The sequence below is a fragment of the Morone saxatilis genome, unplaced genomic scaffold (assembly GCF_004916995.1).
Source record: "Morone saxatilis isolate NCDOM2014 unplaced genomic scaffold, NCSU_SB_2.0 Contig16, whole genome shotgun sequence".
NCBI lineage: Eukaryota > Metazoa > Chordata > Actinopteri > Moronidae > Morone > Morone saxatilis.
In genome coordinates, this window is record NW_023339718.1 from 3,942,011 (window position 1) to 3,959,920 (window position 17,910).

At 38.2% G+C, this 17,910-nt stretch overlaps 1 protein-coding gene across 1 annotated transcript in view; it reads left to right on the forward strand.

The window, feature by feature from the left end:
• The window catches only part of si:dkeyp-14d3.1 (transmembrane protein 132C), a 121,022-nt gene that overhangs the window by 4,251 nt on the left and 98,861 nt on the right, over positions 1-17,910 (forward strand). The window contains exon 2 of the mRNA XM_035658151.1: positions 2,663-3,551. Within this exon, the coding sequence (XP_035514044.1) occupies positions 2,663-3,551 (889 nt within the window). The remainder of the gene's footprint in view (positions 1-2,662; positions 3,552-17,910) is intronic.

Sequence of the window (17,910 nt, forward strand, 5' to 3'; positions counted from 1 at the left end):
TTTTTCGGCGCCGCTACTCCTCCCGCAGCTTTTGGACGCACATACACAAAAACGGTACCAAAAACGTGCGCTCGGTGAGGTACATTAGTGCTATGACTTTTCTAAGCGTTTCGCCAAACGGTTTGCGATAAATGCCAAAAACCGCCGCCCAAAAATGAATGGCTGTGTATGGAAGAATGTTCAACCGACAAAAACTGCGGTTTACATTTTAGGGTGGGAGCGAAGAGGAAAAATTTGTCGAAAACATAAATTTGTAAACTGCTCTCAAGGCCACGAAATGTTCACTCTACAAATAATGTTATAGATAGAAAAGCGTAGGTAAATTCGTTGGGGTCGTAGTGATACCATGCTGAAGCTGTCAGACAAATAGTTTGGGCGGGAAACGTACTGCGCGCCATCGCACCACCCTCTCACGGGGGGCCCCATCTATCCCCATGTTAATTTGAGAGGGGAGCTTAGCTGAAAAGAGCTCGTTATAACCTGTTCTTCTCAAACTCCCGAGGTCACATTTTTTAACTTTATTTCCACTGAAACTCGCCAGTCCTGATGGTCAACAAGATGACGGATGCTCACGGGGTCTTTTCGGTTTCATTTCGGTCGTTCCTGGCCCAATGGTTTCGAGGGATTCATTTTAAATGCTTTCTGCTCTCTCTTCAAGAGTCTCAAGGTGCTTGTGGGGTCTGCCCTGGTTGCCACGACAACCAAAAGCCTGCCTGTTGAACACACACATAAGCTAGCTACCAGGATGACAAGCATTAATATGCTAGCTGCGCTAGCTAAAGATAATTTAGGCAGGTGGCTAACAAGCAAACAATTTAAAGCTGAATGGATTTTATATTAACACAAAAATAAGTGCAATGCCCTTTTAAATATTGTACCCTGCTATGAGCTTGTTCCTTAATGTACATTAGCACTCCTTCAGGAGCATAATACAATTTATAACACATTAACAAGCTACCCTTGCAGCGATTTAGCCCTTAGCCTAGCAATTTAGCCCTGTAGCTAGCAATTAGCGCTTAGCTTGCAATTAGCGTTTAGTCAGCGCTAGCTATTGGTTAATGTGTTTATGTGCGGCTAAATCTTAGCTAGCTAGCTAAAGGAGAATGACATGGTACTTAAAATAATATGGGGCCCAGAGGCCGCAGGCCCACCTCAAAATTCCTTTTAGGAATTTCTATTGTGTTGTTATGTTGTGACTGTGTGTAATGCTGCTGCTACACTGCAATTTCCCAGCTTGGGATCAATAAACTATCTATCTATCTATCTACTCATTGTTGCATTTTAAAATAAGGGAAAAAAATATGTTTATAGTAATAGTAAATATAAATGATGCAGTCTAGAGGCTGACTTTACAGGAAATCCAACATACATACTTAAATGTTATTTAGAGTTAGTGTTTGGCAAGTCAGTTTAGCTTTTTGCGTGGGGGAAAGTTTTAATGGGACATCCTTACAGGTTAATCTGGTTTCAATACCCAGCTCCAACTCAAACTAATGACAACACACTATTACACTTGTCCAGTCCAAAACCCCAAAACATTACTTTTACAATGATATAGCAACAAATGCACTTAATTGATTAATTGATTGAAAAAATTGTTGTTTCATTTTTTAACGATCGATTAATTGGTTCAGCACTAACTCTGGAGAAAGCTCTGGAGAAAGCTCAGAAAACTCAGTAATCATTCCAGATGTCTGGGTCTTCTCTTGGTCTTGTTTTATATGTTTAAAACATAATTACAGCAATTACACAATTATAGTACACAAACACTTAAGGCCTGACACTGTAGGCATAAACATTGGTCAATTTTGAGATGTTATTTTGCTTCTTCTTTCAGACTACTGGAAAGAAAACACCCAAAATACACATTTAGGTGTTTATTTTCCAACATTTTGTCTGATTTCTCCTGAAGTTATCATTACATAATGCAGCAGTTGCTTATTTAAATATATTATATATTTACTTATATTTTCAGAAAGCTTTTAATACGGAAGATAATTGTCTTAATAGAAGTAATCTGAAAAAAAACTGGACAAGTTTCATAGTGATATCTGTTAATGAAAATCTTTTTCTTATTCACAGTTAGTGTCTTATATTACATATTTTTAAAGGCTGTTTTTCTTCCTCTGAGCCAGAAATCTTCACTTCAATATCACTTAAATATATCAAACCGTTTTATTCATATTTGCAGATGGGCTTGTTCATGTATCAATCATTGGCTGATTTATAGCACATTTTATACCTAGAAATTTCCCAGTTTCCACTGTAAAAACATTTGACTCTAATATGTCAACAAAATGAAACAAGAGTCTTGAACCTGGCTTTATCCAATGTTCATATTTTCCACAACCACAAATGTTGATTGCCAGCAACACAATGCTTTGAGTGAGTCAGAGATTGTAAATGACAGAAAAACATATGTAACGTCCCATTATAAGTAGAAACGCAATGCCATCAGTGTAGTGAGAGGTTAACCTTCCAAAGTTGAGTTGAGAGAGAAATTGCTGCTTCAGATGGCTGTCACTCACTACGAGCACAGTTCGAGCTTTGCTTAAAGGCTGTCTGCAGTTTGTACACCAGAAGCTTTTTGGCAGAGGGAGATTGTAAAGTGTCTTCTTGTGGTGAGCTTGACCTGACTCAGCTCTTCTCTTCTGTCTTCTAGTAGCCGACTGTCGAGTCTTGGAGGGATTGCAGAGATATTCCTCCATCCCCACATATCTGCCTGTCAACTACCAGGTGCTCAACGCTGACTTGGCGTTCTTCCTGAAGGAAGCCAACCAGGACTTCATGAGGAACTCTAGCCTGATGTCACGGACTGAGCCCTTCTTCATCTACCAGGCCAGAAGTTTGCCCTTGCTGAACGCTAGCTACGGGCCTCTCTCCTTGGAGCAGCCTGTCCCTTTAGAGCTCCTACAGAGCCCAGGGACGTTTCCTGCCTCTTCCGTTTTTACCTTCAACTGGAAGGTGCAGACCTTTATCATGAACACCAGGATTCATTTGGCCAAGCCCAGAGTCCAGGTGCTGTTTTATGTCGCAGGCAGGGACTGGGACGACTACAGTGCCATCGACAAGCTGCCCTGCGTGCACATGTTTGCTTTCCATGAGACCCAGGAGGTGCGTGGCACATGCCAGCTTAAGGGGGGGCTGGGGCTTTGTGTGGCTGAGCTGGAGCCCTTGGCCAGCTGGTTCAGCCCGCCAAGCGTAGTGCCAGGACGCCAGAGGAACCTCGAAGTGTCTGAGGGCACGCCGGTGGAGCTCTACTACATGCTGCAGTCCACGGAAGCCGGGGAGTGCCACACAGAGGAGGCCAGGAAGGACCACTACATCCGCTCAAGCCATGAAGGGCTGTTTGGTTCCTACACCTCCACGCCGCTGAGGAGGATCGGTGGTGTGAGGCTCTACCAGAACCCCCCCCCTCCACCACTCGCTGAACACAGGCTGGATAATAACTTTATGGTCATGGTGCCTGCCACACCCATGAGGCAGAGGGAAACCGTGTCTGCTTTTATCACTGTGTCAGCCCACTCTCCCGTTGAGATGTTTACTCTCAGGTAAGAATGCATTTCTTTAGTTTTTCTGTTTAGTGCCTGGCTGCTGTCTGTGCAATTCTACAGCCAGTGTCTGTGACTCCTGCATTTTCCTTAGTCATTTTATTCTTCCTCAAAGATTTAGGCAGTATCCGCACTAAGGCTGTCCACACTTAATCTCTTCTTCTTCCAACTCTTTCAATTAGCAAACGCTATAATTCAGCTAGGTTTCTGAAGTCAAACAACTGAATGAGAATGAAATAATGATTTGATCCTAGCTGATCACACCTGTTAACCAAGGTAAACAGTTCTCGTGTTGCTGTGCTGAGACCATTGATCAAATCAGTATAGATCGTGAAGTCTGACCACATAAACATAAACACACAGGCTAATGACAACAGCTTAATTGAGTTATTGGCTGTATTGGAATTCCAAACAGGTCATCAGAGAGAGTTAGAGGAAAGTCGGCTTCTTAACTTTTTTTTTGTAGCACAAGTTCACATCAGTGCAGGCATGTGTCATAATTTTAGAATACTTTGTTATATTCAGACAGGTGTAGAAGAAGGATAAGAGACAAGTAACAAAAATCAGCTCCTTGACACTGTTGACACTCACTGTTGAATTCATTCAAAAACTAGTTTTAAGTCTAGTGGCCTTCGTCAAGCATTTCATATAACAAATGAACAAAGGACAGCAACCCATCCTAGGGATCAAACCATAAATCATCCGTGGAAAAGCCCAGACTAACAATGATCTTTACTTTATTGGGTATATTATTGAGACCTGAATGTTCCTTGGGGTATTATTTTCCTCTGAAATGTACAACCCAGTGGACTTTTACACTTCAGTTTTAGTATGGATTAAAAAAACACTATATAATTGTGTTCATTAGTGAGCTTTAGAGGTATTCTGCTACCTTTGGACAGAATCAGTCTAGCTGTGCTTCTAGTCTTTGTGCTAAGCTAGGCTAACTGGCTGCTAGCTGTAGCTACATACTTACATATAGACATGAGTGTGGTATCAGTCCTCTCATTTAAAGGACCAGTGTGTGAGATTTAGTGGCATCTAGCATGTAGGATAGGGATTCACAATTAATCGCAATAAAACCCAACCTGCAAGAAGCTGCAGTTTTTTGAATCATGGTCAAATGTGTGACTATACAGCATTATAATGAAGTACTGTAAAGCTTGTTTTCCAGATTTAAGCAAACATGTTTGTTTTGTTCGTTTGTTTGGTACAGACCCCAACAAATGTCACAACTTCAAATTGTGTTGCAGAAATGATCATTCCCACTAATCGTATCGCAATCGCAGTATTTGTCAAAATAATTGCAATATGATGTTTTTACCATATCGTGCAACCCTAGTGTAGGAGAAACTATGGTGGCCACCAAACTTTTAAAAAACTCAAAAGGCACTATCTAGACCCAGTGTTTGGTTTGTCCATTCTGGGCTACTGTCGAAAACATGGCTGTTTAACATGGCGCCCTGTGGAAGAGGACCCATTCTCTCTGTAGATAAAAACAGCTAATTTAAGCTAAGAAAACCACAATGATTCTTATTTTCAGGAGATTATACACTAATGAAAATATACCTATGAATATAATATTCAATTTCTGCCAATAAATGTTACACACTAGACCAGTAACTCTTGGCCAGAAAGCAAATAGGTGCATACTGCTCCTGTTATCATGCTGTGTGACTAGATCCAACAGAATACTTGACTTAAGACAGTGTTTTTCAATCTTGGTCCTTGGGGACCCCTGCCCTGCCCTACCACACCTGATTCAAATGATCAGCTCGTCATCAAGCTCTGCAGTGGCCTCATGACGGGCCACTCATTTGAATCAGGTGTGTTGGAGGAGGAAAACATCTAAAACATGCAGGGCAGGGGTCCCCGAGGACCAGGATTGAAAAACACTGACTTAATATATAAATTAGAGTATATAAAGTACATACAAGTTGAGTTTTTATGGTTATAGTAGAGAATAAAATATATACGTTTTCATGTTTTTATACATCATAACTTTAATCAGTTAGCATGCATTTCTCCCACAGTGAAATAGAAAAAGAGCGTGGTTATCTCTCAGAAATAGCTTGAATCAGTGAAGCTGTTGATAGGTACTAATTACAGTGAACAGATGAGACAAAATGATTTAGATAATTAACATGCAATTCAAATGAGGATGTCATTAATTAAAATGCATGTCCATTAGTGTAATGACTCAAGCCGATCTTAATCACGCTGGTTTAGAACATTAAAAAAACCTTCGGAGATGCTGCACTGAGAGGTCAAGCCAATTTGTCAACCTGTGTAAAAGAAAACAAGCTGTATGCTGAATAGTAGGTTTTTTTTTCACTTAGGCAATGTGAAAAGCACAAAAGCAATTTAAAAATTCTTCTTTTCTTTTACCAGTTGTTTATTAATAAAGATCATTTACTCAGCTAACAAATAAGATACACAGAGCGTGCTTTAGGCTCAGAATTGGAGCTAAGGTAAACAAGTGTACAATAGCTGTGAAGTTTTAACAAGCCAAACAAACTCCCCAGACTTGTATCCTTCCTGTGCTTCATTTAATTACCAAATAGTTGTCCTGCAGTGATAAGGCATTAAAACTTTTTCTTTCTCAAAATTGAGAAACTCTGAAAGACTTCTTTCATCAGACAAATGAACAGGCCATGCTGGCCTCAGAGGCAATGCCTGTGGTGTTTTTACTTGGCAGCGTAGCGCATGGCAGGCGCAGGTTGGCCATCTGAGAGCGCCAGATATGGAAAGGCCTCTGTGTGGTCCTAGGTGATAAGGCTGTCCGCATACATGCATTTGTTAGGATGCTTAAACACTAGAGCGAGAAGACTTTGATCTCTATATTCACAACATCATTATCATCTGGGTACTACGCACTTCTGTGTCGGCCATTGTTGGCTGTGTAGCCCTGAGTGCGGGATGAGCTCATGATCCTGTGAAAGCTGTCAAACAGACCTTCCACTACTTTCAGTTTTATTAGATTTCCATTTTTTTGCACATTCAATAACAAAATCCAAGGCCAAGTCCTTCATATTCCATTTCTTAGTTTTCACCATATCTGTATTGAAATCCTGAATGAAAAAGCTTAAATTCAAAAGAGAACTGAAATATCCACTCAGTCCTTCAGTCATTTTTTTTTCCTTCTCACCAATTCCGTTTTCACCTATGTGTCGTCCATTATGCTAAAAGGCTCATGCTGTGATATATGTATTATGCAATGAAAGCTAATTTCACATATTTTTAATAGCCAATCATCCAGCCAATTTATTACTTTGTGGATGCCCAGCATGGTATGTCTTGCCGGGGTATTTCTGCCATGACATGCTATTTTTAATTTGATGGACTGATTTGATTTAAACTCCCCTGTGTTAATAGGCTGTGTCACTCAGGAAAGTTTTTGACTCATTTTACTGCAGTTTACTTTGCTCAGATTTAGAAGGATTTTGGTTTGCAGTGTTTTAATAGTTGCTGCTTTTAGTCGCTATCATGAGTCATCCTGACATATAAGCACATTTGTATTTCCTGTCTCCTCTCCCTCTGATAAGTCACTGTCCACTGGAGAAAATTATATGAAAGAGGACGCTGCCTGAATTATCATATAAAAAGACTATTGTGTTTATGGTTCATAATGTGTTTTTTTTTACATTTCTAAAGATTGCATCACCACCATCTTCATTGCACTAATGTCAAGGTGTAGAGATACAGTTTAGAAGGCTCCCATGTTCAAAAATATGCCCCAGATGCTCTAAGTAATAAAGGCTATCTTTCATTTTACTGACTGTGCTGATTTTCCTAAAATACCCATTATCCTGTTACCTTGAGCTGTGATTGCCCTCTAAATGAAAAACCACACGTTCTTGGACAGTCTAATCAATGACTGTGAAAATATAAGTTGTAATACATGATCTTCCTATTCAAATTCTTCCTATTAAAATTCTTCCCATTCAAATTCAAATGTGTCTCAGAAACAAGAGACAGAAAATATTTTCAGAAAATAACAAAGTAATATATTTAAAACCTGCGTCCTCCTGAGTTTAGCTTTTTCTTCTTTTCTACAGCTCCCCAGAGAGAGCACTCTCAGAATACTACAGTACTTTATTTGCATACAACTCGCCATTTTAATAAAGTCTAGGCATCACTGACACCTCATTAAAGAATGTAAGTGCGAAAGAACTTAACGTAGTTACTGTGTGATAATAAAAAACCTTTTAATTGGTTAAATAATTGGTGATTATCTCTTAAACACTCATGTTAGTAAGTAAATATAAGTGATAATGTAAAAATGATATTGAGAAATACAACATTGTATAGAAGGAAATGACAGCAGTAATAATTTTAATTTATAAGGAACTTCAATGTGAAATGTATCCACTGCTGAGAACTGAAAATTTAAACATCACTTAAATATATTATTCTGAAAACCAAGTAGCTTATTTTATCTGGTCTATATTTCCTCCTTGTAATTTTAATGTTCCAGTTTAAGAAATGTGTCCCGTATGAAAACATTTAATTTGTTTAGGTATAATTAGTCAAATTATGATTTAAACATTCAAGTCAGGAGAAAAACAAAAAGTCGCTAAAATTGGATTAGTTAAAGTAAAATTCAAGTGGAGAAATTCACACTTAAACATCCCGGGTACCAACATCAGGATACGCTACTCCTTTCCAACAAAGTAACATTCACCGGCATGGTGCGGAGATGTTCTGTACCAACTTTGGTGATGATTGCTCAAAATTTGTAGGAGGAGCAGCTAAAAGCAGATTTGGACAAAATTCAAAATATATCTATATAAATATATATAGACACAAGTGTTATTAAAGTGTTGTTAAAGGCTTATATGGATTAGATTTGTCGCCATCGATGTGTTAAGTGGGAACTGAATACACCATTGGAGGCGGGGCTCTGTGGTGCATGAAGCCAAACAAGTACATTTTTCCCGGTATAACATTTTCGGGATTTCAGCATATGCTTTCGGTTTAGCCCTCCACTAACTTGAATAGAAATAAAATTATTTAATTGTGTGGCGCTAATAGACTTCCCAAATGTTATCAGAATGAATGGATCAAACTCTGATTCACAAATATTATCTTGTATGCCAGTGTGCGTCACGTGACAGATGCCATTGCTGTGATTACACGGTTTTTGTTTGGCCATGATGTCAAATTGGCTTGAAAGACCGGCACTCCTTCTGTGGGTCTTGGTCTGGACTGTTTCTGAGACTTACAGTTCAAAGGTTAAAGACTAAGACGTAAAGCTTGTTGTTACAGCACCACCACCTGGCCAAATTGCACCAAATTTGACACAGCACTTCCTTAGATCTTCAGCTGTATACTCCACTCCAATACCAAGTATGAAGTCAACTGGATGACTGTTGTTGAGAAAATTGTAGGACATACATACAGATAGTCACTCCTTTACAGTTAGATAAAGGGGACACAGGTTTGACTTCAGCTAAACAATTTTCAAGAGGAAACCATGTATATGTATACTGTCATATATTCTATGTAAAAATTGTAAGTCATTCCATCTATTAAAAAACTGTCAATAACGCTAATAATATATAAAAAAATTTTTTTATAAAAAATAAATATAATTTATACCATCAACCAGCTTATTACATCAAGATATTTAATGACATTTTGTGAAGTTTACACATCCTAGAGTAATTTCCTTACCAAGCAATATAAATCTTTATATTTGCTAAATATACTGGGAATTATAATACCCAACATCTTAGGATGGTTTTAAAATGTCCTGCCAATGTCAAAGGACAACATCAAAATATGAATAAGTGTGAACAAAGCTGGATTATGCAAGATTAACTCTTTGATAGCGGGGTTTTGCTTTGCTGTGTTCCTTTGCTGTATACCGTCTTTGATATTTCCCTGCTTTGTTGTGCTGGATGAGAAACAGTATCACAGTGTACTGTAGAGCCGTTTTATCACGAGCAGAAGTTACTCCTTGTAATGTTTTCAAAGAACGAAGACATTTCTGCACTCCAGCATAACCTGCACGGTTGCATTGGAGTCGGATGAAGGGAAAGACATTGAAAAGGCGCTTAGGACTTTAAGGCCATTAGATTTAATATGCAAGTAATGTATAAGTTGGACTCATTATCATAATATGTTTTCTGTTATCACTATGCAAGCAATTACAATTATTATATGTCATTGATAATTCATTATTATCCCCTCCGTATTAGATGGTTCATATGCAAATCAAATGCAACGAAGGAAATTATTTTAAAGGATATTTTCCTCCTGCAGTCTCCAGTGGTACAAACGAAAAACCCAGAGCACAAAAGGAAATTGCTCTTTTTTCTGTCTTGGTGCAGTGTTACCATACAGCATGAGTCATTGTACAGTGAGGGTCATTACATGTGGCTGTGTTCAGCCATCATACGGTATTTCTCATGTCTTTGTGTATGTAGATTACCTTCCAGACAAAAAGTTCCTGCTGTAAGTGAAGTAACAAAGGAGCACACACACACACACACACACACACACACACATACACACCACTGATGACAGGTTGGAGGCCTAGTAGGGATTTTGTGGAAAGTTTTAGGGTGGGGAGAGGGGCTGAACTTGATGTTTATAATAAAGCAAGGACCTCCTCAGTACTCCAACAATTTAACATTGACTCACATGGCCTATGGAAAAATGTATAATAGTTTTCTTGAAATATTTGAACTGAATATTGTATGCAGAATTTTAAATTGAAGTTCAATCTTATAGTTTGAAATCAAATTTCATTTAATTTGATTTTCAAGTTGTAAGTATTTCTCCAAATTCAGTTGGGAATTCAGATTCAGTTTCTCAAAATTAAGTTTCAGCTCAGAGACTTGCACTCATCTGGGGGAAAAGAAGATTTATTCCAACTCCTTTCAAAGGACTTATTTGAACCACAAGTCTAAACTGAATTTAAAAACTAAATTTGGACTGAATAGAATTTTTTGGAATTTAAATAAGCAAGTTGAAAGCAATACAAGTTACATTTAATTTCAAACTACAAGATTACATTTCAGTCTCTGAAATACAATTGTACATTTTGCGTAAAAGTGCTTTCTGTTAAGATGCAGAATAAAGTTTAGGAATGAAAAATTCTTTCACCTTATAACTGTAAAGTTTCACTTGAATTACGTTTTCTTAAACTGACATAAATCTCACATGGAAGACCCGCTCATGCTCTCTCTAAAAACTCAGACTATCCTCCCTTCAGCCAGAGGAAAATGTACAATATGCTCCCTCTTCTTTGACCCGTCCTCCCCCCTTAATCATTTTTGTACAGTCCCACTGAAAACCTTTGATGCACACCTAGCAGTATCCGTACAAAAATATGGAATTTACTGATTAAGGTAATATTATCAGTGCTTTACTGGAAGTGCATCGCATCTCCAGCAGTTTGTGGTTTTACTTCTGTGCAATCAACAAATTAATTTAGCCTTAAATGACATAAAGAGCTTCGACTTGAAGGTGACTTTACATTTGGATCTCACGTGTAAGTCTTACAACTCTAAAGAAATCTTTGCTTGATCTTGCTCCCTTGGGTGTCGTTTTACCTTAAAAGGCTCTGAAATGGGAAAGACTGGAATAAAATTGGCTGCAATGACACAAAATTCTGTGTTGAGATAATAACTCTCATTGCCGTAGATACTTTCATCTACCTTTTGTATGTGCGTGTTACTGTGCTTGTGCTTGCATGAACTCTTTGTGTGTGTGTGTGTGTGTGTGTGATGCAGATGTGTGGCAGATGCAGGTGTGTTGTATGTACACACTGTTTGTGTGTTTCAGCTGTTTGCCAACCCGATAAACACTGCTGGTCTTCTGCATGCAGTTTGTTTAATCGTTTGCCTCCCGTGGAGAACATTCTAGCAAACATTTGTTTGCAAACAGATTTCAATAAAACTGTCAGCCTTTTGCAGTCACATTGTGTACGGGAGTGTTTGTGCATGTGTTTGTGTGTCTGTGTGTGCTGACACGTCTGAGCTATGCTCACACTGTGAATACCCAAAGCACTGTATGAGCGACTGTGATGGAATCAATTTGCCACATCTTTAAAAGCCAGTGCATCAGTGAACAAATTATCTACCATTACGCTTCATTATGTGTGCTGATGGACAACAGTGACTAATATATGCAAGAAGCAGTGGCCTCAAATATCAGCAGGAGGGACAGGATATAATGGAGTAGGTATAGAATCATTCTCCCAAAAAGGGTTAAAAAACCTTCTAATCTGAGGTACAAAGTCATTCCACTGTACTCTCTAAAATATAGTCTAAGATTTATTTCCATAAGGCTTATTTGGCTTCCTTGGTATCATTATTATAGTATACATTAACATTACCTGCACACTGTTTTGGACATCTTAATACAATAGTCACATGCCATATGTGTATTAAAGAAGTTATGGGTTGCTGTTATAATCCTTTCTCTGCAGTCTGGCCGTGATGTGTTTCCATTGTAGAACGACTGTGCTGAAAGAAATGGGGGACAAAATCCACAGTCCTCATTCTGTGCAGAAAAGTAATATGAAACTAATAAAAAACTAAGCATTTTTAAACAATAAAAACTCAACTGAAACTAAACTGAATTGAAAACAAGAATTTAATTAAAAGGAATAAAAATACAAAACTATATTTGACTACGACACAGGGTTTATAATTCAATACATTACAATACATTGCAATACAGAAGGCAAGGCGATAAATTGTGCTTTTTTTCTAGTCTAATTTGAGAAAAAAATGTCATAGTTAAAAGAACACACCACCATGCAACCAGAACAGTGGGATCTGCATTTGTATTTAGCTGCTGCACATTCAACATCACAGCCCTCACATTTACAACACTTTCTTACACCCCTAGTATCTTCTCCAGTTACTCTCTTGTTAGTGTGAAATTCCCTGTTTGTGTTTCCCCAGACAGTGTTTCCTTGCTAACATGAGGGATACATGCTGGTAGTCACATGTGGGTTTGTTTGCTGGGACCCAACATCAGCCAGGATGAAGAGACCTCGTTATTTTGTCTATCTGAAGTTTCATATGTGCTTGGGAACTCTATAATTAATTTTTGTACTGAACAAGGACTGTGGACTTTGCCCTCTATTTATTATAGTACATTTGCTCTATGAAAGAACTAAATAACAACCACACTGGAGAGCAGGGCTGATTACAGTGACCATTCTATCAGTGTGCACATGGCATTGAGTGACTCTGTGCTAATTCAAATTGCTTAGTTTTACCGACCAATAGTCCAAAACTCAAATTGACTTTACACTGATATAAAGCAGAGAAAAGCAGCAAATCCTCGCAGAGAAGCTGGAACCAAAGACTATTTGTCATAAATGATTAACAGATTATCGAAATTGTTGCTGATTAATTGTCAAAAATCTGACTGACGATTGAGCAACTAATTGTTTCAGCTCTAAGAAGAACTCCTCAGACTGTCCTCCCTCCTATCAACTACAGTGTCTTACATAAGACAATAGTTATTCATAAGACAGAGCAAATTAGCCTCAGGAATATGTCGGGAACATGTGCTCCCTTGATTTTTAAAGGTTATATATGAGTTTTAAAACATCAACTATTTGCTAAAAAAAGAAAAAAAGATATAGTGGAGTCATAGTGTCCTGAGCACTCCCTCTGCCTGTGTTGCTATCACAGCCTCAGTGAGTTGTGAATTGGTGATTGTTGGAACCGGCAAAGGTTTTTTTCTGTCCACTTTGAATGAAGTAACAATGTTTCAATGATTTGTGAGATAAAATTACTGTTTTTGTCTATGGAGTCTGGTGCCGATTTTACGACTGTTTCTGGTTAAAGAAAAGGTCTATCTCTGTAGCATCCTTTCCATAATGTTGTCAGACACTTAGAATGACAATCTGAGCCTGTCAGTAGCAAACCAAACATGTTTTCAGAGGACAGGCACATTTGTCCCTGGGGATTAGGTTACGTTGTTGCAGCCATTACAGCCAAATATTTTCACATGTAACTCTGTGAATTAGGGGGTTTATTCTGACCAAACCAGAGTTTGGGATTTTTGGAAAGCCTGTGAAAAGACTAACAAAGATGGTTTTAGTGAGTTTTATTGTCTTTCTGTCCAATTTAAAGTTTGTTTTACGATTATCTTCGAGGTAAAAATGATTAGTTTTGTCTATGAAGTCTGGTGGGCTTTGTTTGTAATCTCAGATGCTGTACTGTAGTGTGACATCTGGTATGTGAATTTAGTATATATAATTTTAATAATAACACATTTCTGTTTGTGTTAATTTGTGCATTGACAAAATGATTTAATCTTCCAAATCTATTTCCTCCAAACAAACACTCTGGCCTCCAGGCTTGCAGCTGCTGGCCACTAATGGCTTGAGACAAAAGTCTGAATAAAAGTAATACTTCAATGAAACAAATTAATAACTGCTCAGGTAGAGAAATGGATAACAACCTAATGGTAGCTGGCTAAAGACAAGTGGGAGACCCCCCTCTTCACAAAAGACCACAACACACAGTGTTCACACACTCATATCCGATTCATTACAGTGCAATCTCATTTGAAAGCCATCATCGCTGGCTATAAACAGGCACTGAATCAGCAGCCACTGGCTTCTACAGGGGAGAATATGTGATGAAAGACTAAGAAAATGCCATGTCATTTATTGGCAGGCATTGGAGCCATAAGCCATTTTCCTAAAACAGCTTCTCCATTTGAAAGTGGGAGAAAGAAGCACTCTGGGGACCAGATATAGATGATTAAGACCAAACATGTCTCAGAGAGTGGCTTCAAATATGCATTAAATAAATCTTGTCAGATGTCTCCTAGTCATTATGAATAATATCTTTGTAGTTTGTTTATATTTAGTCTGTGAGAGCTTGCACTATGATTTGGCAACCTGCTGCAGATTGCTTGTGAATTTCCAAAACAAACTGTCTTCTTTCCTGTTAAAGTGGCTAATAGTGTCAGCAGCAGAGTCTTTCTGGAGCCCTCTTGGATGCAGCCCTTCAAAAAAAACCTGAATGTTTTAAGAGCTATTTTGTTTTGTTTTTTGCAGGAAGGAGTCTCCTCACGTTTTCATTAAGGTGTCAAACATCAACGTCTCTTATGCTGAGCTTGCCGATTTAAATTTGCCCCATTATGTTTGTTACATTTTTATTAGCTGGTAGAGTGTGTGGCCGTGCCAGCGGCTGACTGAGGTCCTGTTAACAAACACTGCTGCCAGCAGCTGGGTACACAGAGACGGCAGTGCTGTAATAGAGCAGAGTGGTGCATCGCTCCCACATCTAGCCCCCATCTCTCCCACACAGCTCCATGGGGGGTCCTATCATCTGCCTAGGCTCCATCTAGTCGCTCTTTTAGTGAAAATACAGTATTGTTCACCCAGGAATAGCATTCATATATAATTAGACAGCGACACAGATATACTGTTGGCTTACTCGTTACATAGAAGCAGGTTTTTCTTTGCAACTCGACTTCTGAATTTAGAATGTATGGCAGAAAAAGAATCCATTTCTCAGTATTGTTGAATATCACGATGCAATAGCTTTCACATTAGAGTTAACAGTGCAAATGTATTTTCTTTTCACTTCAATGCACAATAAAACTTACTTGGCAAGAGAGACACAGAAGTGTATAAAATATAAAGAGGAGAATTGTATAAAAAGTTCCCTAAATAGGAAATAATCTGCTCAAAATTCATCCAGATCACTCGCTTTACACAAACTTCTTGCAGTTACTGAGTTCCCTATTTGGGTTCATTGTACAGTTTTGAATATAATCAAAGTCACTTAGTTATTATATAAAATGGGTCTCTTGGGGAACCACTGGCCTAGCACGTATCTAAGCACAGGAAAGGAGAAAGTTGACCGAGGTTCTGACTGAGGCTTACTCAATTGTTATTGGACTACATAGCAAAAAGGGGTGGGGCTTAGGAAGGGTCAATTGCAGAGGTTTGCTGGTGAGCGAGAAGCATCAACATTGGTTGCAAATGGTTACATTTCTCCTAATGTAGTTCTCACCCAACTGACTGAGTAAACAGGAAAACATGTTTCAGAACCTAAGCCATTACACATGAACTGAAAGCATTCTTTGTTGAGTGAGCAGGGTTTTTGTGTCGGTTCTACTGGTACAATAAAATGTATGGAATTATATTTGTGCTCCTTTTGACCACAGGAAAGTACTTTTACATGCACCAAACTTGTATTTTATAGAGACCTCATTATAATGTAAAGAATAATTTAATTTAAGCAAACAAAACGTTCATTGTATGCTCATTTGCCCTGTCGGCTCGCCCTCTATTCTTTTCATGATAATAATTTCTGTAGAAAATATAATGTATGTGCTTGCAAAAAAATCTATTCTGTGCTGAAAATGTCCCTTTGCTGCCTCACAATTAAGAAACAATATAACCCCGTAGACTCCATGGTGAAGAAGTTAATAATCTGGACTTCAGCAATGGTCTTAATGTCATCACCACCAATCATCCTGAATTTTTTTTAAAGATTATTTATGTTTCTGTTTGATCCACTGATTACATTTGTAACCACCCTGACCAGTTGTTACAGGTAAGATCAGCACGCTAATTGAATGCTGACGAATATGCATTGAACCCTACAATCAAATAGCCTGCTGGAAGGCTAATAGAGGCCAAGCTCTCGCTACTGATGAATATATTGACAAGAACAGAGCCTCAAAGATCACAATATGTTTCCCGCTCTCTGCATTATACATGCAGCGGTAATTATTTCTTTGTAGAATGACTGAATTAAATTACAATAATAATTCTATCTGTTATTCAGCGCTAATTAAAGGGTCAGCTTATTCAATTCCCAGTCTTTTACTTACACTTTCTTTTGCCCCTCTCACTTTTATTCCCTTCTAAGCATAAACACGATCAAAGCATTTTTCTTATAATTAATTACAGTCTCTAAGCTACACCAGCTTGTAGTTTCATGTTTAATTTAAGGTCAGTATTTTATGGATTCTTCCAGGCTTATAATAATAGTTGTCCATCGCAAAGTCCTGATTTAAATGTAGATAAGCAGTCGTCTTTTCAAATGAATGACCATTTATTATTAGGGATGAGTATTCTTAAATAAATGAATAAAGTTACTTTTAGATTTTTGTTTTAATACGCTCATTCCATAGTCATGCATTATCTAAAGTGATAAAGGGAAAAGCAGATTTAGAGAAGAGAGGCTAATCAGATTTTTTTTAAATGTACTGAAACAACCATCCATCGGTCACCCTCCAGATGCCACTAGAAATACAGCGTGTCATGCAGACTACACTTAGACCTCGACTCTCTGGCTCTGTTTGATTGTGTCGTCCATTAGACCTTGAATGAATCTCTGCTTATTAGCAGTAGGGAAGTACAGAGGTATGATTTAGTGCTGATTTTTGGAGGGAACACAATAACCTTAAATTGAATGGTTTCCCTATTCATTTTCATGGACTTTAATGTGCCCTTCTAACTCTGTAATTGGCACTGTAACTGGTTGTATTATATCTTCCATGACTCTTGTAGCCACTTGTTCGCTGACAGTGGCTAATTATCTCAGTTAGTTGCGTTCTTGAAGTTATGGGAAGCAAATAAAAAAAGTAGGCAGCAGTTAGAAACGTGGTGATTCTCAAGGGATCTTTCACTACTGCGTTCTTCTGACATCCAGATAAGAATAGACGTAAGAGGATTATCTTTGCACCACAGATAAGTGTAATCAAATTTATCAGATGCTTAGTAGATTAAGATGTGGAAGACATAAGACTACATTTTTGTATGTGAATGCTTTTTTTAAAACTTCTTTAGAGGCCTAATCTCCACATACACCCCATGACAGTCTGTCCTTTAAAGGAAGGCATTTTTGAAATATGCTTTTTAGCCAAGAGTTAGAAGAGAAGATCGATTGGAAAAAATGGAGCTAGAGAGCTAGTAGATACAGCACAGTTAGCTTAGTAGAAAGACTGGAAACAGGAGGAAACCGCTAGCCTGGCTTTGTCCAGAGATAACACAATCTGTCTACCAGCACCTCTAAAGCTCAGCCTTCAGTCAGTTTCGTCTCAGATCTATAATATTCTCTAAACTGTAGCTTATATTGCGGGTTACTTAAAAGACCCGGTCTAAAACATTGCTAGGATGCTTGCATTGGGCCATCCCTGTTAAAAAAGAACAAATCACCTACACTCCAGATGGCTCCGGCAGCGGGTAGCCTCCTGCTAGCTAGTAGCTACCTTGTTGTGTATTAAGTGTTTTGTATTTATTTATCATAATATATTTAGGTTCAGGCACTGTTTAGGCACCGGTAACAGTATTGTTTTAGCACCAGTATTGGAAAAAACTCAAATGATACCCAACCCTAGTAGTTAGTGAGCTTTA